Source organism: Uloborus diversus, chromosome 8 (genome assembly GCF_026930045.1).
Source record: "Uloborus diversus isolate 005 chromosome 8, Udiv.v.3.1, whole genome shotgun sequence".
Lineage (NCBI taxonomy): Eukaryota > Metazoa > Arthropoda > Arachnida > Araneae > Uloboridae > Uloborus > Uloborus diversus.
The window spans coordinates 110,897,919-110,923,117 of NC_072738.1; the positions used below are offsets into that span (position 1 = coordinate 110,897,919).

Consider the following 25,199-nt stretch of genomic DNA (forward strand, 5'->3'; position numbering starts at 1 on the left):
TGTTAGGGTCCTTGACTTTCATGTTTCGTACTATAGTTTTACATTAAATTTATACTGCAAATGAACATCACTTACAATTCAAGTAATTTTTATACTAATCTTAACCAAGACATTTGACTCAAAACTATAGTTTAAGCGTTATTTTGTTGGTCAAATAGCTAAACGTTTTACTGTCGTTGCTGTGACAAAAATTTTAACTTGTTCGGACGCACTACGAGTATTTTCATTATTTTAGATCGAGGTAAAAAAAATAAAAGTTAATAGTGGATAGAAGGGTACTGCGACACACAGGTAATTGTCAAAACTTGAGTTTTGAACTATTGGAACTGCAGAAGGAAATTTTGCAATCAACCCTAGCTGTCCAAGTCTGCTGCCACCATGCACATACTGTCTCGGACACGTCGAGTGACAGCGAGCTTGTCTAAGAGGGTTATATTTTTATTAAGTGCTCAAAATAAACTTTTAAATGGTTTTTAGCGTTTTGTTACTTTGTCACTATGAACTGAAGGTGGATGAACATTATTTTAACTTGATCCTTAGTTAACTATCTATATATTTATATATTTGTGTAAATGTTTGAATAATTTTAAGTTGCTGAAACCGATACGAAAACAAAACAAATGCACGCGGGGTACTTTGTCACAATTTGCGAAGTGCAAAGAGTGAGTTCACGAGAAAGCGGCTGACCCTGAATAACTGTGCTACAGAGTAGCATTTTATTTAATTGTATGCTTGCAGTGCAGTAAACTGCGGTTGATTATGTAATTAATTTAAAATGCAAAATTTTATTTAAATAATAAAATAAACATAATTCAAAAATATGTAAATGGTTAAACTATTTTTTTTTCTTTAACCCGTTCGCACCCAGCGTCACGCGGACGCTACGCAACAATTCCTCTCTTATCAGCCCAGCGGCACGTAACCGCTACGCGCTCTGATCGACGCTGACGTCCCAGCGTCACATATACGCTTTCTCGAAGTGGAACGAATTAAATGAATATTTAAACGATAATAGATGGCGCTAAATGGCTATAACTTTGATCTTATTCGAGTCACATGGTATTTGACCTTCATGTATAGGCTTTAGTTTTTTATTTGGGCCTCTCAATGGGATAGATATTTCTTTATGTAAACATCAGTGAATCACTGCTCTGCGCGAATGATTTATGAGGTCTCAATTGCTCTTGTTTATATCTTTGCTTCTCTTTTTTTTGTTACGAGTAATTGAAAGAGATATACATCTAGCTGAATAAATTATGGGGGAGGGGAGGATGGTTAAAATATTTTTGCGTATGTGTTCCAGACTTTTGGGATTTCCCGTTCGATGAGAGTACAGGAATGATTTCAAGCGGCACTGAAGTTTATGATTATTTTTGAATCCTTTCTGATATTGTTCTTCTTTATTTATTCTTTTTCATTTGGAGACTGGAACATTGCAATAAAAATGGTTAGCGAAGTGAGTGAAAGGGAATGTTTTCGAGAGAATTATGAAGCAATTTTAAGATTTGTTGCGTGGGAATTGAACTATTTTAAATTCGTTGACCTAAGTTGTTTTAATTAAATTTACATATTTTTTTGCTACATTTCTTTTTCTTTGATTGCACACTCAAGATGTCTAACTCTAACTTTGTTTTTGTGCACATATTATTTAACTTTGTGCACATAGTTAAAGTTTTAGTATTCTACTTATTTCACTCCCTTCTAATAATGTAATAGTCTTTATATTAATAATTAGTAATCAGTAGTACATTGTTACAGCAAATTTAAAATTTCAAGTCATTATTTTGATATGCTGATTTTATATGAATATTTTTGTTCAGTTAGGCTTAACTGCTGTACATGCTCGGGCCGATGGCGGCGTTCCATTTCGGAACGTTCGGTCCCGTAGCTGCGCTTCGTTTTCCATGCGCTGGTCCTCAAGGGTTTAAAATTACATGCGAAAAAGTAATCCATTTCCTGTGACAAAGCACCCTTCCATGGGACATAGCCACTAAATGTTTAGAAGCACTCCCTATCTTGTGACAAAGTACCCTTCTTTGGGACATAGCGTATGAATGATAAGAAGTACTCCCTATCCTATGACAAAGTTCCCTTTTTTGGGACATAGCCAGTGAACGTTTATAAGCACTTTCTATCTTGTGACAAAGTACCCTTCAATGGGACATAGCAAATGAATTTTAAGAAGTACTCCCTATCCTGTGACAAAGTACTTTTCCGTGAGATATAGCCAATGAATGTTTTGAAGCACTCCCTATGATGTGACAAATAACCTTTCAATAGAACATAGTGAATGAATGTTAAGAAGTGCTCCCTATCCAGTGACAAAGTACCCTTCCATGGGATACAGCCCATGAATGTTTAGAATTACTCCTTATCCTGTGAAAAAGTTACCCTTCCATGGGACATAGCCAATGAATGTTTAGAAGCACCCTCTATCCTGTGACAAAGTTCTCTTCCGTTTGAAATAGCCAATAAATGTTTAGAAGCACTCCCTAATCTGTGACAAAGTACCCTTCAATGGGACATAGCGAATGAATGTTAAGAAGTACTCCCTATCCTGTGAAATTTTTTCCCTTCCGTGGGACATAGCCAGTGAATGTTTAGAAGTACTCCTTATCATGTGACAAAGTGATTTTAAATTGCGTTATTATGATATTATTGTTATTTTAGTATATTACAGTACCAACATATACATGAAATTAAAAAATAAAACCACAATTGCTGATGCACTACAATTAATTAATGCATATTCCTGTAGTGTATGACAATGGGTATAATATATACGCGCGTAAGGATCCATTTTGAAAAAAAAAATTAAAATTAAATACACATGTTAAGCAGTATTTTAAAGCCACATTAATGCTTTATTGAAATAACACCGCACCTTTTCATACATTTGTAACAAACTGATATTTAGTTTCCCATTAGTTACGAGGTCAGGTACGGCGTTCCTTGTTTATGACAATCAACAGTCTCTAAATTAGGGGTTTGATTGATTTGAAACCAAATGCCGTAAAATTGCTGCAAACTGATTCACAGCACTGGTTAGCAGTGCTGCTCCCACATACAATGGTAATTCACACGCATAATATAATTATATTCCTGTGGAATTAGCTCTGGGCATATACACAAATTATGCCGAAACCATTATGCTGATATTGGCCATAGCATGCGCTACTTAGATTACGCATAGATGCAACCGGTGTTGTTGCCCATTGCGAAATAGAAGATTAATTAGGTCTATCTAATAATCCATGCCATTACCTGATAGTGAAAAGCGAGCTTTGCTTTTATACCAGTAATTGAATTGTTTTGCATTGCATCTGTATTGTCAATGCATAAGGAGCTTTTAATATGTGTTGTTTTTTTACCATTGTAAGCTTGAAATATGTTTTAACTGAACAGAAATATTTGAACTTTTTAAAATTAACCTATCCTTCGGTAATGTTTGTTGTTTTCATGCGATCCTTACTCTTCACACACGAACAAGTTTAGGTGCATTCGGATGGCATATAAGAGAGTTAAAACACCGCAAAAACTGTACGGCAAATATTATTTTCGGTTTATTTCTTTATCTAGAGTACATTTTATGAGTTACAATGACTTTTGGAACCTCCATGGCTCAGGGTTCATTTTGTTCGTGTACCGGACGCCGTGGGTTTGATTGTTAATAACATTGCAATCGATGAAGTTGCGAATAACATCCAGAGCAGCCTTTGGATGTTATTACCTCTCTTAGTGATGTTTCCTTTTTTTATCTTAGCCTTGTAAATATTTCTTTTGTTCCTTTATATGTAAAGTAAATAAAGAAATCAACCTCTCTAGCCAATGACCCCCAATATTTGCTTACAATATATTGACTGTGAACTTGTCAACAACAATGACCACTTTTGTTTATTTATTATGTTGACAATTAACATATTTCAAGCTGGTTAGTCACTACGACTCTATGCTAATGTACAGATAAATAAATACATTAACATTTCCAGCATCAGTTAAACCTATCCAAAAAAATTTCTCCATGACCAAACAAAAAACTGCTGCTCACAGAATAGTCTCTTAACGTCAGAAGTCAATTTAAACAACAGTGCTTAATTGCCTCCTTTCAAATTTCATATAACTAAAAGGGCACCTTATTTAAATGATTTAAAAAAGAAAATAGGATTTTAACTCTATGTCTAATGTTTGCTGAAATGAACGTGATATTTGCTTAAGATTATATATAATAAAAGTTAGAAATTGTCAAATGCAGTTTTTCCTACTTTAAAACAATATATTAAGCTCAATGATTATTAATTCAGGGAACTCGATGAGATCAATTTCATTATGACAGTAAAAATTAAAAAATAAAATTAAAAAAAATGAAATTTTACTACGTTTGTATCGCAAACTCTCATTCCATTTGGTCTTAATATAGATTCAAGTGAATAAAAATGGACTTCTTGACTGACCATCTCCTTCAAAAAATGAAGTACGATATTATGTATGCTTTTCTGCATCTGAAACAACACTTTACCGAACAATTTGAAGTACCATTTGATGTTTGCTATCGCACAACATGACACATTCCGTAAATCAAACGTTAACGCTTTGTCTTCACTAGCCGCCTCCAGATACTGAAATATTTGACAGACAAATGATTTATGGCCACATACAGAAAAGTATATGCTTTTTCATCTGATAAATGAGTTTCCCTGGATGAAAAGCTACAGAACATTTCAAAGAAACGTAAATATATGCATGTATCTATATTCTTTTGGATGCATCTTTCCGAAACATATGGATCAGTTTTCCTATGGATGAAAGAAGATCTGCCTTACATGATTGTCTCTAAGTAACAACTGTGGAATAGTTTTACGTCTAATTTTACTTTAGGCAGATTTTGTTAAGTTTACATTGGAGAACAAATGAAACCAAAATGGTTTTAAAGAAGGTTTTAGGTTTTCATTTATATTTCGTAAAAAAAATATGTCATGTTATTTTTTTTTAAATACTGGTTTAGTTAAGAGTCACACTTGAGTGTTATCAAGCACTCTGAAAGCCAAGTTTAAATTAATAACCCCTTAAATATTTGCAACAACAACTTGATATATGTTGTTGTTCCAGTCTAATTTTTGATACAGTGTAAAAATATTGTTAGTGCAGGAAAGATATTGTTTTCGAACACTTTTAAGGGGCGGGTGATATTCAAGATAAAAAGTCATGGTAAATGACCTTAAATTCATATCTGTCATGTAATCAATCACTAGAAATCTACATTCCTCAGCGTTTCAATGTTTTTTTTTTCCTTTTAATTTTTATTCTACTATAAGTAGGAGAGAAGTTACAGTTTAATTTGAAAAGACGTACTTTTTATTTGATTCGCACATTTTTAGTTTTTTATAGGCCTACATTCGCAACTACAATAAACTCTAGGGGGCGCTGCAGCCAGTGTCCAATAGCGGATGAAAAAAGTAAAACAAACAAATGCCGTAACTTATAACTTTGACGCTTAGTGAATGACAGTAATTTTTCATCCCGCTTGTGGGAAGCTTTCTTTTCTATTCTTCTGAAATTACGTTACATCGTAAATTGTCTGAAGCCTGTAATATACCCCAAAGAAAACACGTGGAATGGAATGTTTTACCTTTTTCTTCAGTATTGTTAATCACCGCAAGGCAGCGTATTCGAGCTCTGGAGTTGCGAATTTTGAACAAATTTCAATTTATAAATATAAAAATTGCTAGGATTATGTATCTTGTTATATGCGTCCTGCATGTCAAATTTTATCAAAATCCAAAACAGTCAGGTTAAGAAGGTAATTAATCTGACATGATTGATCTGGTTCTAAAGTTTTTGCAAAAGGAAAGTGACAAAGCAAAGTTGCTTTTCAAAATGTAATCATGAGTCGCAAAATGCTTTAAATCCCTAATACGCTCAAGTGACGAGTATTCATTTCGATAACTTATACCAAATATACATGTGCATGTACTATGTAAAAATATTTATAACTGATGAAATTTTGATATGATTATGTTCAAAAAGTGAAGAAATATCGTCTTTCTTTTTGTTTAATCATATTGATTTGTATTTACTTGAAATTTTCACTAACACCAAATATTAAGATCAAAAAAGATACAACAAAAGCATCTAAAATAATGTTCCTTAATAAAACTGTTACGATACTGTAAAAAATTCCAAACATGGGTTTTATTTTTCGAAAAACTACATTTATTTATTCCCAAACTAATAATTTCCTAACTAGAAGTAAATTATAAATAAAAATGGGTTGATTGTAAAATAAGTGTAATTTGTTTCGGAAAAAAATGTATTTTATATATTTGGCTAAATTATTTCTTGCAAATCTAATTTATATAATTATGTTTGTTTGGTGTGCATTTTTTCTAGTTTTTTGCGTAAGTTCTTCTTGCATTTATCTTGGAAAAGAAGAAATTCATATTCGCAAATTACATGCGAAAATAATTATGTCCCTGCGTTTTGTTGCTTATTATTGCGACTTGGAAATTCTAACTTATTAATATGAAAAGGCTTGATTCTAATTAAGATTGTTGCATTTTTATTTCACGAAAAGATGATCTCCTTCCCTAAGAAAATGCGTGAGGAAATGGAATGCTATTTTGCTTGCTTTATAGCTAATGGATTCCAAAGAAAGTTCCCGGAATGAACATCTAAGCAAAAGCTTCAGTTACGGTTATGAACAAAGGAAACAAAATATCCAGAGAAATATGATTAATATTAAATTTTATTGCATAGACATACTTAAAGTGCTTACTAATGTTTAACTTATTATTAGTGTTATTTTTAATATAATTTGTACACTAAAAAAATTCCGAAACGTTACTGGGTATTTCCGTGTCACGTTTCGGGATTTTAATGGTTTTTATCCACTTCCTGGAAAAATTAAGTATTCTTGACAAAAAGTTTCCTGAATTGCTACAAGTCGCAAGAATGCAGACTTTTCACTGTTGTGAAAAATATTTTTATCTCCCAGTTTAAAGATTAACTGAGCGCATTTATAAAATGTATCGGCTTTACTTCAAATACGGTCCGTCCAAGCTAATTAAGCTCCCAAAGGGAGCGAAAAAGTGTGGACTGCATTGCTTTGCAAGATTTGCAGGCAAGTAATAATTCTCGTTAATTGCTTGCAACTCTGGCATAGCTTTGGCCATGTTTGCAATAATGCTCTTTTAACTTACTTGATAAATCAGAATGCTGCTAAGATATTAATTCCACAGACACGGCTGGTTTTAAACGGGAAGATTTCTGAATTTTTCAGGAAGCTTCCAGGATAATATCAGGAAGGTAACCGAATTTTAGCTGAAAAAGTTCCTGGAATTTGCAAGATATGTTACTGGCAGATATTGGGCACATCAGCTGCCCATTATTTTCCAGGAACGTTTCTGAATCGTTTTTACAGTGTAGTAGTATGCACTTTTGGAGCTGAATTAATTTCTAAAGAATTTTGTGCAGCGAATGACTACATTGCACGAACTCTTTAAATGGGTTCAAGTTGTTCCCGCGTTAAAATTACACAAAATTACACTTATCAAAATAATCATGATTTCACATTCGTATAAATTGCGGTATTTTCATTTACTGTACTAATCACTCATGTGGTGGTAACTCAAACACTTGTATAATACAAAAGAAAAAAAAAACCCTCTTCAATATGAGTTATCTTATTGCTGTAAAAATTAGCAGAAGGGAAGAACGCACTGCAAATTTTAAATTGCATAATAAACTCATTTTGAACACAAACACCTGTCTCATTTTTTAGGATAGTTTGAAGCACACTTTTAGAATGTTTCATAATACATAGTTCAGAACACAATGACATACCATTTATTTAGTTCGGTACACACTTTAAACTCTTTCGTGTCCCCGTTCGATAGCATTCCTTAAGTGTTTACGCCTTTCCCGATTTTTGGAGAAAATTGTATAAAACCATTTTTTAAGGCGGGGTGTACATTTTAGAATATTCATGGAGCACACATTTTCTTCAATCGCACATGATAGTGCAATACTTATAAGGTTACTCTATACTCTGGTGTAAGACACCGGAGAATCGGCTCGGGCTATGGCGCACACATGTGCAGGAACGGTGCATAGGCGGGACGAAACAAATTACGAATCAACAGTTCGCCGACTATTGATATTTCTTCTTTCCAATAAATTTAAATCGTTTGGCGCTTAAACTATTATTATTATTTATTTTAGAGCCTATTGGAGCTCTTGCGCCAAATGCCCAATAAAACCAACCAACCAACAAATGAATTTAACATATAGGTTTCGATAATTGTCTCGAGTTCAATAAATGTGGTTTAATTGCTTGTTTGTACTGGTATTAAAGAACATTTCTCTGTAGTTTAACTGTCATTTTACTTTTTGGCTTTTTTCAGTCTTCAACCGTGCGTGTAGTAACCTTAGCTTATAGTTGAACTTATTAAAGACCCATTTGCCTAACAATGCCAAATCAACTTTCTTTGCTAAAACTACTAACACACATACCTGAAATTTAAATTGTCACCTTGATTTTTTTAAATATAATTTTATGAGTCAGCTTTGGAATGCGCATAAGTACGACCTTGTTCGGACTCCAAATTTTGAGCGTCATTAATGAGCGATATATTATGCCATAAACCTTAGGGTTGCCATATTTGGCCGTATTTCAAGTGTTTAACTTCAGTTAACGCATGCGTATCCAAGTTGATCAAGCCCTAAACCCCATTTAATGGAACTTTTAGATGTACAAGGTTTTGTGACCTACGAATCAATGTAATTGCAAACGTAATTTTTATACGATCTCTAGATCGCATGTTGGGATTATATTAATTATATTTGAGAGAGCCGCACGCTGGATGGTCGACAACAATGAATCTGACACCGCGACAACTGATCTGACAAGAGTCGGACTGTTCTGAAAAGAATATCTTCTTCTTTTTGTTTCTACCGATGTTTCGATTTCTTCAACCAGCTTCTTTCACTGAAATATGACCTAATCAGTCAAACTCTGACAAATTATCAAAATGTATATGAATCCTTCTGTGATACATTGTTACAATCCATGCAGAATCTGGTCCATCAGAATATCACTTTCATATTTAGAATCATTCCTTTTGCCAATCAGTTGACTGCGCAGTTTCAATGCGCTTTAGCTCTAGCTTCTCCTGTTTTGCAATCAAACAACAAAAACATCATTTGAATGTCTAGTCAAGGTATCTTTTAACACTAAATTTTATCATAATCAGTGAGCTTCTTCTGCACTCATTGTTTTTTTTTTCTTTTTTAATTGAGTGGATGTAGATAGTTCTTACACGTGCCTCACAGAACAAAAGGAGCTAGAACTTACTTTTTGGGAGGGTGTGACTCTCTTAGTTACTTAACATATTAGGATTGTAATATGCGCTAAAATCTAGAACTTGTTGCAAAACTTCTAAACCTCTTTTAATGCTATCCACCTTACTAGAAACGCTTCAAGATAAGTTAAATGTAAGAACTACGAACACAAATTATTTAAAAAATATTCCAGCATTTCTATTTTGAAAACAACAACAACAACAACAATAATTGCAGATTATTATAAGCAATAATTGTAATACGAAATAAATATTCTAATGTCTAAAACTGTCTGATATCCAAACTTACAGTATAATTTTTAATGGTATAAAACAAAAAGGAAAATGGATAAATAAATGTTCTCTTGGTAGTGTCTATAAATTCTTAACTTCTAAATTCAGCTCATTATAAAAGTGCTTGTTTTGCAAATTTTACTCTTGGAACACACACAAAAAAAGTACGCATTTGATTTGAAAAAAAAAAAAAAAAAAAAAAAAAATACACAGCACAGAGGCTAGGATACCGTTTAGCATTTAAGCAATTACGAGCAAGAAACATAACATAATGGCATCTGCGTATAACAATCTATTGTTTTTAGGGCTTCTTTTACGTTATTTACAAGTTTATTTATTTAATTAGGTTCGATAACAAAGCGAGATAATTAGGTAATATAAAGAACAGTAGAAAATAAAAATAATAAGATACGGAGGAATGTCGACTATTTTCCCCAAATTAAACATGTACATTTAATCCTCAAAACTATGCGCTTATTCTTATACCTTAAGAAAACTTTTTTTTTTGCGATTTCCTGTTAAAAGAAAATATTTTTCTAAAGTTGGAAAAACATCTATTTTGCTTTAAATTTTGCTATCGTGAAGTAAAATATTAAGAGCTTATCTGAAATTACCATCACAGTGTCTCGGAAAACGTAGGTGGAATATAAGTGACATAAAACTTTAAACTTTTTGAATATTTTTTGAAAACCTTTCTAGAACAAGAAGTTTTTAAAATCTGTCAAATTTAAGAATAGTTTTAACACAATGTTTATAACATACTGGAAAAACAAAATCAATTATTTTCGTAGAAACTAGTTTTTAAATTGTTAAGATTAAGTTTTCTCTTTCTCTCATGGAACTTAGTTATTTATAAATTACTGTTAGCGGCAAGTTTGATTGATATACAGTTGATGCTTAAAACATGTTCAGTTTTTTTAGACATGGAGTCATTTTCAATTTATTTTGCAGACAAGGTGTTCATGTTGGCCACCATTTTAGGCTCGTTTTGGGTTTTTAATTTTAAGCTTTCTCCCAGGAAGCAGAGATCCAACCCAGTGTGATCATATCCAAATAACAAGTATTTGGTGGTAATAAAGTAAATTTATATTCTTGGAGTTATCTGTAGCTTTAAAGAATACTCCGAATGGAACAAAAATTGGTAATTTTGCTAGTCCCGACATGTAGCGCTTTTGAGCTTATAAAGAGCAATAAAAGAAAAAACAAAATCTTAACTAGATGCCATACCTAATTCATTGAAAAATGTTACAGATCGATTGCAAGTCTGCATATTGATGCCGATCAAATTCAAATGGCTCATGTCCATTGAGCTGAAGGATACACTACAGGCAACGCGTGACGTGTGCAATTGCGAAATGTAATGCATCACATGATGTTTTTTTGCATATATGAACATTATCTGACTTTTGATGTGTGCATTATATGATCTTTTAGGTTTTGAGTTTCACGACACCTCGAAGGTGCACACAAGATTTAAGTGCTGTCCAACCACGAATTGTATGGAATTGGCAAACGTATTGTTAAGACGAGTCTATCTAAACGAGAGTGAAAAGTAAGAATTTGATGCACATGTTCCGCTTATTTAAATAGGACTCTGCTTAATTTAGAGGCCAACGCACATCTGCAAACGCTGACATTCTTAAAAACTGATAGATGCGTCCATTTCCGCCTGAAAACTGGATGTTTGCATTTCCATTTAACCCGTGGTCTGACAGTATCTCCTAAGTCAAAACCCAAATAGCGCATGGTCCATGAGGTCCGGTTATATGAAAATAGCGACTGTTTCTCCTACGTTCGTAAAATGTTGCAGTAACAAGTCTTGTACAGCTCTTCCTTTATGGGGGAAGGGGGTCTATATTGAATGAAAAATAGTCAAATGGCATTATTTTTGCAGCAGTTGATAAACTAAGACTGTTTGCAACAGGAACACGCATCATTGTGCAGATACCGAACATGTTACAAGCCATGGTATCCATAACTCCTCAAAAGAATAAAAGCCAAACAGAAGCGACTGATCCAACGATTTTCTGAAAAATAAAAGTGCTTTAACTGGCAGCAGCATCTTTTGGAGACTGTTAAGCCATCTGCTGGCGATTGAAGAAACTTTTTTTTAAATAATTTTTCTGTTCTTCTTATACCTTTTGATTGGAAAATTAACCAATTTCGGTTTCATTCGGACTACTTCTTCAAGATACACAGAGCTCTAAATAGAGATACGTACTTTATAATTCCTCAATCATTTTCTTTTTCTCTCATTTGTTCATTCACCTCATTTTGGGTCTGTTATTATTATCATTTATTAAACATACATTTCTTAGAAAAAAAATAGGGCAAAGTCAAAACATATGACAGTATTTCCTGTGTGTGGTGCCTATGGACTTTTCTTATAGATGCATTTCACATCTACGGATTTGTTTTCCTTTACTGTGTCAGTTTTTGGTGACAAAAACAAAACGTACCTCATGCCAGAATTTTTTTTTTATCGTTTTCAATATTGTACAAAGTATGACACGTGGGAAGAGAAATTTTAACCTCCTACAAGAAGTAACTTTAAAATGTTCAATTGATGCACTGATTTGTAAATAATATTGTTCATTTTTAGCCTACTTTCACAGTAAAGTAAAGTCAGAAAAAGAAGAAAAGAACAAGAAAGAAGGCTTAATGCATATTTAAAATATTGCTAAAATAAAGAAACTAATTAAATAAATATCGAACAATTAAAAACTGAAAAATAAGGTATTGAAATGGGGAAAATGTGTCTGTTGAAATGTCGGTATATGTGTCTGTCCCCCTATTAACTTTTAAATGAATAGTAATATTCGAACAAACTTTTTTTGATCAGATGCTAGAAAGTCGATATTGGTAGACGGGAAAGTAGGCTCGCTTAGGTCTGGACGGAACTTCTTGCTTTTTGTATAAAGAGCAGAAATCCATTTTTAGAACATTGAAAATGATTGGACATCTGCGGGCCATCAGGTTTTTCAAAAATACTAAAGAATTTGAGACGGTTTAAAGTTACCCTAAATGAATATTTTAAATGCATGTGTTTATGATATTACACCTAAGGGGATACATGCCTTTTAAGGTAACGAAACTTTCTTATTTTTGTTATTTTCCATGTCACTAAAATTAGAAAGGTTATATGTTAATATATTTTAAAGATTTTCTAAAATAAAAATAATAAATAATAAAAGATCTAATTTAATTTTAGTGACACTTTTTTTCGTTCTTATGGTAAAATTACAAAAACTGTTGTTTTCCTTTTTACGAATTTCTAAGAAATTTTTATTTTCTTTTGAATACCAAATAAGTAGATGAAAGAACATTTTTAAAACCGCGCACAAGGCTAACTAAATTAGTTTTAAACAAATCCTCTTTGAGATTTTTGACATTTTTTATAGTCCATAAAAAATTACTTCCAACACATTTGATGCAGTTTTAATCTGAAAAGTCAACTTTATTTTTTTATAATATTTTCCAGAATGCGTAAGAAAAAATATAGTTTAAACTTTAAAGATAATTCAATGGATTTGCATAACGTTAACATTTAAAAAAAAGGTGAGGTTATTAGTGATTATTCATTTTTTACTTTTTCGAATTAGATAAATTTAGTTTTCATACGTTATTAGTATATTTTTACTTCACTTTTGCACCCATTTTATTTAATATTAATGGTTTGATATTCCTTGCTTCTATACTAGATATTTAAAATTCACAACGGTTGCTCTTGCTAAAAATTTAAGGAATTTTACGTAGCAATTTTAACAGAAAAAGAAAATGCTTTGATTGCCAAACTGTGAAACTTAAATGCAAGGCTACATGCTTTATCAAATGCAGTAAAACTTGTGTAGTTGACCACCTGTATAAGGTGACCACTTGTATTAGCTGACCGCATTTCTCAGGTACTCAATTTGTCTGATATGAAAAAAAAACATCAATCTTTTGAAGTTGACCGCCTGTCCAAGTTGACTACTGAATTACTGCTCTGTAAGTGATCACTTACACAGGATTTACTGTAATTTTGTTTCTATTTGGATAATTTTACTTTTAAGCAGTGTAATGAATAGCTGTTAGGATTGAGCAATGCCGTTTTTATAAGTTTTTTTAAATAACCCGTTCACCAGAAGATCATCACATTTACTTTTACATTAAATTTGTTAATTTAAACGACTTTTTTTTCTATAAAGCTCAGTAAAAGATGATTAACTATAAATAACTACATATTTAAAATGAATGAAATACATTAATTAAAAAGTCCCGACAATGTGCTACAAAAATGCTTTAGCTTAGTTCATTTACCTACCAACGTATTTGAGATGGTGACGACAAACTTTGTGACTGAAAGCGAATGGTTTATTACAAAATAGGAAAAATGAGCTAAACTAAAATATGTACTCGTATATTTGTGTTGCACGGCTTAAAGGAATTAAAGTGAAAATTAACGAACGTACTAATAGACACAAATGTTCTTCTAGAGCAATGTCCTAAACCAAAGCTTCCCAAACTCTGGTCCGCGGACCCCCGAGGGTACACGAGTCCATGCCATGGGTTCCTCGGTGATATCTAGCTAAAACGTTAAATATAATTGAAATTGAAGGAAGGGTAATTGTATTTTATTTCAAAAAGAAAGCGCATTTGTAAGGAATACAGAAGTTCTTGCTTAAGTGCATGCAGGGCGCAGCAGCCCCACTCCCGCCCAAGAACTTAACACACTACACATTACATAATATTATGTACATAACACACTTAAACTACTCTAACAGTGTTTTGTTCACTAACTTCAAAAGTTAATTTTTCTTAGTAAAATGTTGTAGAAATTTGGTGATAAATCATTTTCATTTCTAATAGAATTTCAAATAGAATTTTACTTCTTCCATAACTCAAAACACTAATTCAAGATATGAAAAATAAACAAGAGCTCTGAAAAATATATAGTACTATAAATAAATGTATTTAAAGGGAAAAAAAGCGTAAAAATATTTTTAAAAAAAATTTAATTGTGTCAAATCATTTTTTTTCGCCAGCCGGCAGAGGGGGGGGGGGGCGAGGTCCACGAAATTCGTAATTTTTCCGATGGGGGTTTGCGAAGGTCTGAAGTTTGGGAACCTCAATCCTAAACAGTTTAATGTTAAAATAAACAACGAATTATGACTAGAATACTTATAATGCACTAAAACAATGTTACGGAATTGTTCACTCTATTATACAACGACCGCTCAATTTATTCGACGGTACTACTGGATGTATTGTGGACGGTATTGCACCGAGAAATCGGTCTTTTAAGCCTACTCGTTCATGAACGACATATCCCGAATAGCTGCTACATATTGCAATACCAAATACAGTCGAGTCCGCTTATTAGAATATTGGTTATTTTGATACCGGATAATGGAATATCCCACTAATTAGATTTTTTTTCGTGGCATATTAGCTATTCCATTAGGAGGGCTTGACTGTAAATAAATAATTTGTATTTATTTGTTCCGTTCACATCTAGTCCTTAAAGTTTCACTTATGTTAATAGTAGGGTAGACTGGCGCACGTTTATGCGGGTTTTTTTCAATTATTTATTTATTTTTTTTTAACTTTAAAATTTTTAGACATAGCGGTTGTATAAAGCAGTTAATGGAGTCAAACTTGGTATATCCAGTTGTTGTTTAGCTTGTGCTTTAAACCGTTACAATTTTTTTTTTTTTTTTTGAGCTGAAGTTGGTTGCGTATACTTGCCCCTGACACGGGCACGTTTACGCATATTTGTTTTGGCACCTAACGTGGTTTTATTAGTGCTTTGAACATAATGTCTTACCATCGCTAAAATAATGCAAATTTATTACATACTGAATAGTGTATAAAGTTGAAGCTGAAGGGGCATGAAGGCAGCACTATATGATTGTAAGCTATAAGATACGAATGTGTAACTTAAATAAACATTGAATGACATTGAATTAAATAAACATGAAAACTAAATAGCCGGAAGATACTAAAAATATTTGAGAGAGTTTGGAGCGAAAAATGTGTCAGGGCACGTTTATGTAAGACACAGTAAGATGGATCGTTAAGTTGCTATGACGTTCAACGCGTAAATTTGCCCCGTCGCTAAGTTTGGATTTATACTTAACGTGCAAAATAATTTTATAACATTTCAGTTAATACAATACAATCCTCAAAAAAGGATGAAATTCTGCTATTTTTTATATATTTGTTTTTTCTTAACTAAGTATTATTTATTCACAATAAGCTTCATAACGTTCAACACAAAGTTTATTCAATTTAGTCGAAAACAGATCATTATTTCAGCATGCTTAAAATCTTGTGAGAATATTTGCTAGGGAGTAGCATCAATCTGTTATGACTGTTGTCTCTCCAGTTACAATTCGTTTTGAAAGAAGGGCACTGCGTAAACGTGCACCGGTGTACCCTATTTGTACGATTTCATTACGATTATTCACGATTTGACAATTCTTTCATCAATTACTATTTCTAAAAATTGTAGTAAGGTTTCTTTTTTCATAAAACAAGGACTTAAATGATAAAAACTGAGGTTAACGAAAGATCATGTGCCGCATTGAATGCTTTTTGAAAAATTGCATCTTTATTCCATAAAACGTTTTAATGTGTAATTGCTACAGGTTTTAGCAATAAAAATGTGCTATTTTAAAAATTGTAATTTTTCCTTGAAAGTAATTTCCATTCCTAACCGCAAGATAAGAATTTTTCACTTTTAAAACAACTTAGTTTTCGGTATAAAATATATTTTCAAAAAGTGACGATGTTATTTTTCTTGCTTTTAAGACATTCCACTCCTTGCGAAAGAAAATGCGAGATCAATACCTTATCTAAAATCACCCTCTTATCGTCTAAAGCAATCACAGCGTGTCATGCGAAATATGCTAGAAGATTGTGCTGGAAGTTCTATTATGAAAGGCTTTCATCAGTATACGTTAATATACGACATGCATAAAAAACAGAAAAAAAATCTTATCTACAAGTGAATCTAAATTGCATTAACATGCAAATTATGTTAGGAAACAAATTCAAGCTATTCCAAAAATGACTTCATTTTGAAGACTGCATTTTAAATACAGATTGTGTTTTTAAAATACTTTCTCTTATTTATCAATGTGTTATAAATTCGAATGTTTACTTACGAATGTGTTACTTTTATACTTATTAAAACGTGACATTTTTTTCTATCAAGTTACACCAAATGTCGATTTCTAAAAATCAAAGAATTAAAAAAAAAAAAAAAAAAAAAAAAAAAAACTGGGGAGAGTTTTAAATGTTCTGAGATAGAAAATAATTTGTTTATTTGAATTTATAGTAGTATCTAAGATTACTATTTTTTTGGCACTAGAAATATTATTAATTTAAAGGTTACATTAAACTACAAAATTGGTTGAAAAAGATTAAATAAAAATATGAAATACAATATCTATATAACACTATTTCAAAACTATATAACTCTTTTTCCTCTAAATGGTTCCATAGAAAAATCTACTTCAAATGTAAAATTGACGATTTTGTGAGACAAGGAAAAAGTTAAGACTCCAAAGTAAATATTTTCTTCATTTTTATATTATTTTCTGTATTTGTATTTGCAAAGCTAATCAACTGAATTGTATTTTGTTATAAAAGAAAATTACTTTAAATATTTTGATTATGAGAAAATAAGGATATTGCATCTAGATTGACCACCATTTTGATTTTTCTCAAACCACATAGGGATTGAACCTTGGGACAGCCAAACATATTGTACCTTAGGACACGTTCCAAGGTAAAAATTTTGCTTGTTTCTTAATAACTAAGATATGTTTAGGAACATGGAACAATGTTCTAATCTTATGTAGTCCATTAAACACATTTGGTGTTAGATAAAAATTCATGAAGTCATTAGTTAGTATTCATAATTCATTATTCATGATTTGATTAATTACCAAGAAAAAAACATATATATTTTTGTTTTTTGGTGCATTCCAAACGTAAGCGAAGGGAATGACCAATTCTACTTTCAATGTTATGAAACACTTTTATTGTAAGTAAGCCTTCTGAAACTTCGTAATACAGAGCCGCCTTTAATAACTGAAAGTAAACTGAATTCTTCAAAAAAAAATTATGTTTGTCTATGAAACAAGAAAAGAAAAACTCGTTTGGTGCTTCAGTCCTTGTACGCAAAAACCGTTTTATATGTTTCTTTTTATTAAATATTTCTGATAAAATGTTTTTTTTTATTTTATTTTATACTTATTTTTTATTTTTTTAAGGCATGAAATGCTATTTGAAATAATTTTAATTGCAAATATTGACGTAAAAGCAAGCAAAATGCTTAAAAATCTAGTAGATCGGAAATAAAAATAAAAGAGATTCAAAGTATTTATTTGATATTTTGAAGAACTGTTTTCTAGTATCACTGGTGAGTATCAGTTTGAATCATTGAAGCTCCTTTTATAAATATAGGAATGAAAGCAGTAACTATATACCAAGTGAAGAACAATACTCTGCTATTAATCAAGCATTTCTTTTTGCTTTGCAACTAAGAAAAATGAGTGGCACAAGCTTACGATGGAAAGGGGTTCCAAAAAATAGCGATATTACTATGGATATAGTTTAAAAAGAGACATAAAAAGAGGGATATGGGTCAAAACCTCTGAATTCTTTTACCAGTATTTGACATTTGTCGGAGAGAACCATTCTATATGGAACCAAAACTATATCATAGAGAAAAAGATTAAAGTATTGGTTTATTTGTTTGTAATAAGCTGCACAAAATAGAATTTTAACTTGAGGAAGGAATGCTTCTCATGATCATTGCACATGTGCCTCTCTTTAAAAAAATTGTAGGACTGGAATTTCGACCAAAAATTGTACTGAACTTCTTACTAACAATTTAAGCAAAACGAACTATTGTGTTTGTTTAACTTGTAACTGGAAATGTGATTTTTTTTCGGATTATAAGTTAAACCTCAACATTATATTTCTTTTGCACTCCACAAAATTTTTTAGCTGAAGTAGGAAAACTTCGGATGATATTTGCATTATTTATTTACGTGACATAAGCATAAGCAGTATCGTAAATGACATTCATATACATATAAATCCATATATGAGGCAGGGAGAAGCAAAAGGATGTAAGTGGACTCTTTAAAGTGTCGAGTAAAACATGTTCCCAGTTCAGATCTTCGGTGTCCCATAATTGAATTTTTTTCTTAATTATGCTGTATATCAGCACCTTTTAGAGCTACAATAGATGCACGTGGATGCACGTGGACACTTTAAAGTTTGGAGTAAAACATGTTTAAAGATAATGTCTTAGGTAGGCTTTCACTGAAAAGTTTTTCTAAGTCATCCTGCATATTAGAGCTACTAGTACCATATTTTGCCCCAAGACAGAGGGTTCACCTAACATTTGCACAAGTTATCTTGAAATTTTTGTTTTAGCACTTACGACCCTTAGCTTCTCACAATTACCACTTGTTGCCCCATAATAGAAAATTGGTTATCCTAATATTTGCACTAGCTGTTTCGAAATTTTAAGTTTTAACACTTACATACCTTAGCTTTCTCCCACTGCATCATTATTTAACATTAAAAAAAAAAAAATCAGTTCAAAAAAACCTAGTCTTTGGTGGTGTAGGACACCAAATCTTTGACAATTTAATGTTAAGAGCAGCACATTTTTGCCAATTGAAGAAGGATAATTGTCAATAATGTTTGTATAAACGAAACAAAAAACATATCGGAAGTGCTATACATAAATATATAAATCTATATATTTAAACATTAAAGTAGAGTTCAAAAATACAATTCTTCTGGGATATGAGACACCACACCTCTAACAGTTAAGGATTAAGGATTGCAAATAATTGAAAGCTAAAAGCATGCTTACTGTTTACAAATTTATAGATACTCATACTGATCGTATGGAAGCAGAACTCCGTCATCGCGTTGGGATGTGAAAGCATAATAGAATTTTTAGTTATAATAATTTGTACTTTTATTAGAAAGTTGCTTTACAAAGTTTAATTAATACCTTATTACTTTTCTGCCGATCCGTTAAAAATGAGATTCATTCTCTTCTAAAAAACGACTTTCTGAGAGAGTTATTTAAAGATAACTATAGCTATTGAAACATCAATTCATTACAATGGCTTTTTTTCAACTTACGTAAAATTTCGTTAAAACTTATAATCATCTAGAAAGGTTAATTGGTACTTAGTTCGTTGAAATTGAGTCGCACGAAAAATGAATCGTACTTTTGAATTATGTATCAAGTTCATTCTTCATCTTATTCTCTTTCAAAGACAAAACTTTCTTGTCTCTATTCTACCTTATTAATCTTCTATACAAGCTATTTTTTGGCTTTTCAAAACTTCATTTTTGAGCTTATTTTGATGATTTAAGATGCGACTACTTCTGACGGTAACCCCTAGAAATATGAATGTTTTCCAGCTTTTTCTGTTTTTTTTTTTTTTTTTTTGATTTAATGAAAGCATTACATCTAGTCACATAGTAATATAAAAAATTGCTATTATTATAAATTTTTAAGACTTGTTAATACAATTCGTTGTAGAAAAATCATTAACACATCAATATGAATTTATAAATTTTTCAAATAGCGTGATTTAGTGCTATTTTTTTTTCTTTTTTTTTTCATAGAAAATATTCTATTTTACAGGATATTTCTTGTTCGCGCGCATGACTTCATGTATGTTTTTTTTGTGTGCATATATATACACACACACATATATATATATATATATATATATATATATATATATATATATATATATATATATATATATATATATATATATATACACACACATATATATATATATATACTAGCTGACCCAGCCACGCGTTGCTGTGGCGCATTAGTTGGATTGAAATAATCTTTTATTCCTTATTTTAACACAATCAAATTAATATTTTTAGTAAAAACCTTAGAATAGTTTGCCTGATTCTCAAATATATGAGATTGATACTGGGCGTGTTTGAACGAAGTAGGTACCTTTTAAATTTACTCAGTACTTTTCTGAATTTTCTATAAAAAAAAAAAAGCCGTACTTACTCCTTTTGCTTTGTAAATTTAGCAAGTACTTATTTCAGTCAAACGTGAACAATAACTTGAAAGTGATAAGTTAAGTATCGAAATGTTGAATTTAAGCACTAACCAGTACACACTTTTTGAATGCATATTTTATTCATATCAGCTTAACTATAGTTTGTAATCAATAACTTTCAATAGCTTATTTTAAAAATATACAAAATGAACTGATAGCATATAAAAATTAGTGTTTGAGAAATGAGGGAGATGCAATTGATTTCGAACTATTGTTTTCTACATTGTTAAAATTAAAAGTTATATAAGAACTAATTTGTGCACAATATTTTTCGTTAATCTGTTTTTTGCAAAAACGAATAAATTCGATGGTATTCCCACGCGTGAGCAGGCGACGTATAGTTGCCCATGAGCGAAACATGTGTTTTCCAAGTCCAGTCCGCAAACTGACATTGTTTGGCCTTGTGATTTATTTATGGTTATAGCGAAAGCTAAACGAACTGGAAACTGAAGCCTTCGAAATGGTATTGGAGATTCTGTAGCTATTAATGGAATGCGTGGCAGTAGAACAGTTTCACCTTTAAACTTTCCTGTTAAAATTGTAGCTTCAAGAACATTTCCCGTTATTCTTTTGATAACTAAACGTGTGCCGTTGCATAATTTAGGAGGGTTTAAATTTCGGAGAAGTATAATTGCTGAACCAATTTTCAAACGTAGATTGTGCGGTGGCATCCCTGGAATATCCAGGGAATTTAAAAATTCGGTTGGAAAGTTAACTGCTTCGTTTTCATCAACAACTGTATCGATTGAGTGGAAAGACATCAGATTACCCGGCAGCAACTGTTGTATCTGAAAGTTTATTTCGTCTACATCAACATTTCTGGTAGCCAAAATAGCACGATTGCAGAGCCAATTATGATTTAAATAATTATTTAATATGTCCGGAAAGACACTCTCAATGAGTTTACTTTTCGTTTCAACGGCAGTGCAGAAATCATCTGGTAATTTTATGTAATGTGTATTTTGGTACAGTTCGATTTCCCCGTTTCCAATATCCAACAGTTGTTTAGAAAATACGTGTGCGGATGGATCGTTTTGATTTTGCACTCGCATGTTTATGGTTAAACGCAGTATTTTAACATTTCGCCATAAAAACGATTGCTTTAAACATGCATTGATTTCGTCGGCAAAAGTAGAGTGAGGAATGACTGGTAACGTCTGCCGGAAGTCCCCAGACAGAAGCAAGACAGTACCACCGAAAAGTTTATTGTTGCCTTTCAAATCTTGCATGCTCCTATTAAATGCTTCGAGTGAATGTTTATGAGCCATAGTGCACTCATCCCAAATTACAATTGCACAATTCTGCAACACTGCAGCCATTCCGCGTTTCTTTTTAATGTTACACATTGCGTTCGGTTTATTATGAATATCTAATGGCAACTTCAAAGCAGAATGTGCTGTTCGCCCACCATCTAACAAAGTGGCAGCAATGCCTGATGATGCAATTGTCAATGCGATTTTCTGTTGTGATCGTGTCTTTGCAAGGATTAATGATATCAAAAATGTCTTGCCGGTTCCACCTGGTGCGTCTAAGAAAAAAAATCCGCCTTGTTCAGTATCAACGGTCAGCATAACCTGATTATAAATATTTTTTTGTTCAACTGTCAGTAATGGTTCATTATTCGCAATAATTGTAGCTAAGTCAACGGCATTGTATTGCTTTTCTCGTTGCAAATCAGTATTAACTAAGTCGGTAGCCAGGCGATCAGGTGATGGCATACCATAATGACTAAGTGGCAAATGTGAAATTAAAATGCATAAATCTTCGATCAATACTAATGCTTCATTATACATATATGGTGTAAATTCTAGATTTGGACATTGTTTTATTTGTTTAACTCGATGCAGTATGTCTTCAGTCATATAATTTTTATATTTTTCCCACAGAGCCAATGGTTGTGTTGGATAACATGTCGTCAAAATTATTGCAAACAGTTGGCGAATATTATTTGGCGTTGATGTCAACGCCGCATCAGCAAGGGTCAAATCCCAATGATTGTCTGCCTCCAGTAATTGCAACTCGCGACATGCATCTTGATATGTATTGAACACTTGACCATTAACTGTGCGCAAAAATTCGAAAGATGTTGGTCCGGGAATATTCACCAACAACAAACGCAAAAAAAGCATTCGCGTTGTTTTGGATGCACAGTGTAAAGTCGCCCCAATGTCTTGGCTTTGAATATGCCAGGGATTGATGAATGTTTTGTTCCTTGTTTACGTGGTTCCCATTTTTTCCCGATTTTATTCCATGTAAAATAGCGTGGAATATCGGTATATAATACTGTTTTTGCGAATTGACCGAACATATCGGATTTTTGACACAATGTAAAAAATTCAGTTAGTGTTGTTTTTGGTGGCTCAAGTGCTCTTTGGAGAATATTTTCCTCAGTAAAATATACTCGCTGACCGTTTTCGAGATGTACTGCAAGATGCTGGACAGAAGGGTCTCTTTCGTGAATTGGAAAACTAAATATATGCCAGATAGCTTCGTTGCTACTGATATATCTACCCATTTGGTAACGTGTTAGTTCATCATTCTTGTTTATATTTCGCACTTCAAATACGGCCAAATCACTACCTTTATTAACGTATTTGCAAATGTACTTAATTGAACGAACGGAATTGCAATATTCAACATTGATATGAGCCTTATACGTTTTTGAAAGTAGTGGTGAGTATGGAACTACCCACCGGTTATCAAGTTCAACGTGATTTGCAAAAAGTGACATCCGCATTGAATATGTGTGGCCACCATTCTCAGCGTTTCTACGGCGGTACAATGGATAACCATCAATATCCGTTATAGTATCATTTGTAAATTGTTTTGGGAAACGTTTCTTACATTTTCCATCTTCCATGCATGGTGATGTCATGTTAAAAGCACCACACGGTCCGTGGATCATGTGATTGGTGACAATCTCAAACAACTCTGGGTCAGCTAATGGATTCGGAATTTCGGCGGAAATTATTTGATCAATTTCTTCTGGACGGATTTTATCTTCAAGCCAAACTAAGATGTGAGTATGAGGTAAACCTCGCTTTTGCCATTCAATAGAATATAGCCAGCAGCACACGTTACCGAAAACTGAATGTTTTACAATTCAATCAATCAAAGATTTTAATTTTTGTTTGAAGACACGTGCGACGATATCATGCCGATGTATTGATTCTTGACCTGGTAGTAACAAAATTTGTATTTCTTCCCACTTTGGATTACATGTAAATGTAACAAACAAATCAGGTCTACCGTAATGCCGTACGTAAGTCATCGCATCTTGTATGTATTCCTGCATATTCCGTGGGCTGCCTATGTAGCTCGAAGGTAAAATAAATACAGTTCCGATATCATTACTGTTTACGTTTTCTTCAATGTTTCCGATAATAGCATCTCGTAAATGGATGTATTCTTCCGATCGTAATTTAGCCTGGTTGTATCTAATAAATCGTAAACGTTCACTTTCGATCTTAGCGTACATATCCACAACGTATTGATGGTACAGCTGACGATATCGGAGGAGATAATTATCTTGATTAAATCTAATCATCAATCTGTGCGCATAATACTTCATTGAGTTAACTTTTTTATTCATTTCATTACCTAAAAAAAATAAGCAATTAAATGGAAAGAAAAACTAAAAATAAGGAATTAAAAAAACGATTATAACACGTACCAGTGGTTGGATTACGCTGTTTGATGTTGATGTGATATTCATCCTGCCCTTCCCAGAATATTAGAGGGTATTGTAGTGCATCATACGAACGATGTAGGTCTGAAATTATACTAACAGTTCTGTCTCGACGGGTTATTTTTAAGTCTCTGCTGTTAGCTGGATCACCAACCATAATAACGGCAACTTCATCTACAGTTGGCGCGTTGAACCTGCCAGCATGTTCTCCAGTTGGTACTTTGTCGGCATTGATGACAATTTGACAATTATCACTTCTCAATTGTGGTGACACTCTTTTAAACAACTGAATCAGTTGATTACAATTTTCAAAACAAATTTCCAACGATTCCACGATTGCTCTCTCTTCTGCTTGTTCGATAAAATTATACATGCATCGAGTTGTCACACGTTCCTCATAACTGCCCATAAAATAAATTTGGAGAAATTTTGGATCATCATCAGGCATCGGCATTAGTGACCCAATCTTGTGATACACTTGGCCTTGAATCTTAAATGTAGTTTCAAAGTTGCGTCCATCAGATGCGAGTTCGCAAATTTTAGTTGCGCCAAAGGACGTCATTTGAAAGCACGAATTGAATTTACGTGTCTAACGTAAAAATAGTTTCGAACAGTCCGATTAACCAGCAAGAAGTGATTTTAAAGGTTCCGGTGGGGTAGGAAGTGGGGACAGTACAACTTTTCCTGATGCACAGCACATACCGCTTGTTTCATTGCGGAATTTTAATGCTCGACAATATTGGCATATTTTGTCCATCGCAC

The 25,199-nt window shown here is 32.5% G+C and overlaps 1 protein-coding gene across 1 annotated transcript; it reads right to left on the bottom strand.

The window, feature by feature from the left end:
* Positions 1 to 20,988: 20,988 nt before the first annotated feature.
* On the bottom strand, positions 20,989 to 24,999 carry LOC129228538 (uncharacterized). Its single transcript, XM_054863218.1, has 4 exons — positions 24,809 to 24,999; positions 24,423 to 24,712; positions 23,594 to 23,836; positions 20,989 to 22,811 (listed from the first exon to the last, which is right to left on the bottom strand). The coding sequence occupies exons 1-4, from the start codon at positions 24,997 to 24,999 to the stop codon at positions 20,989 to 20,991; spliced, it is 2,547 nt and encodes an 848-aa protein (XP_054719193.1).
* Positions 25,000 to 25,199: the final 200 nt, after the last annotated feature.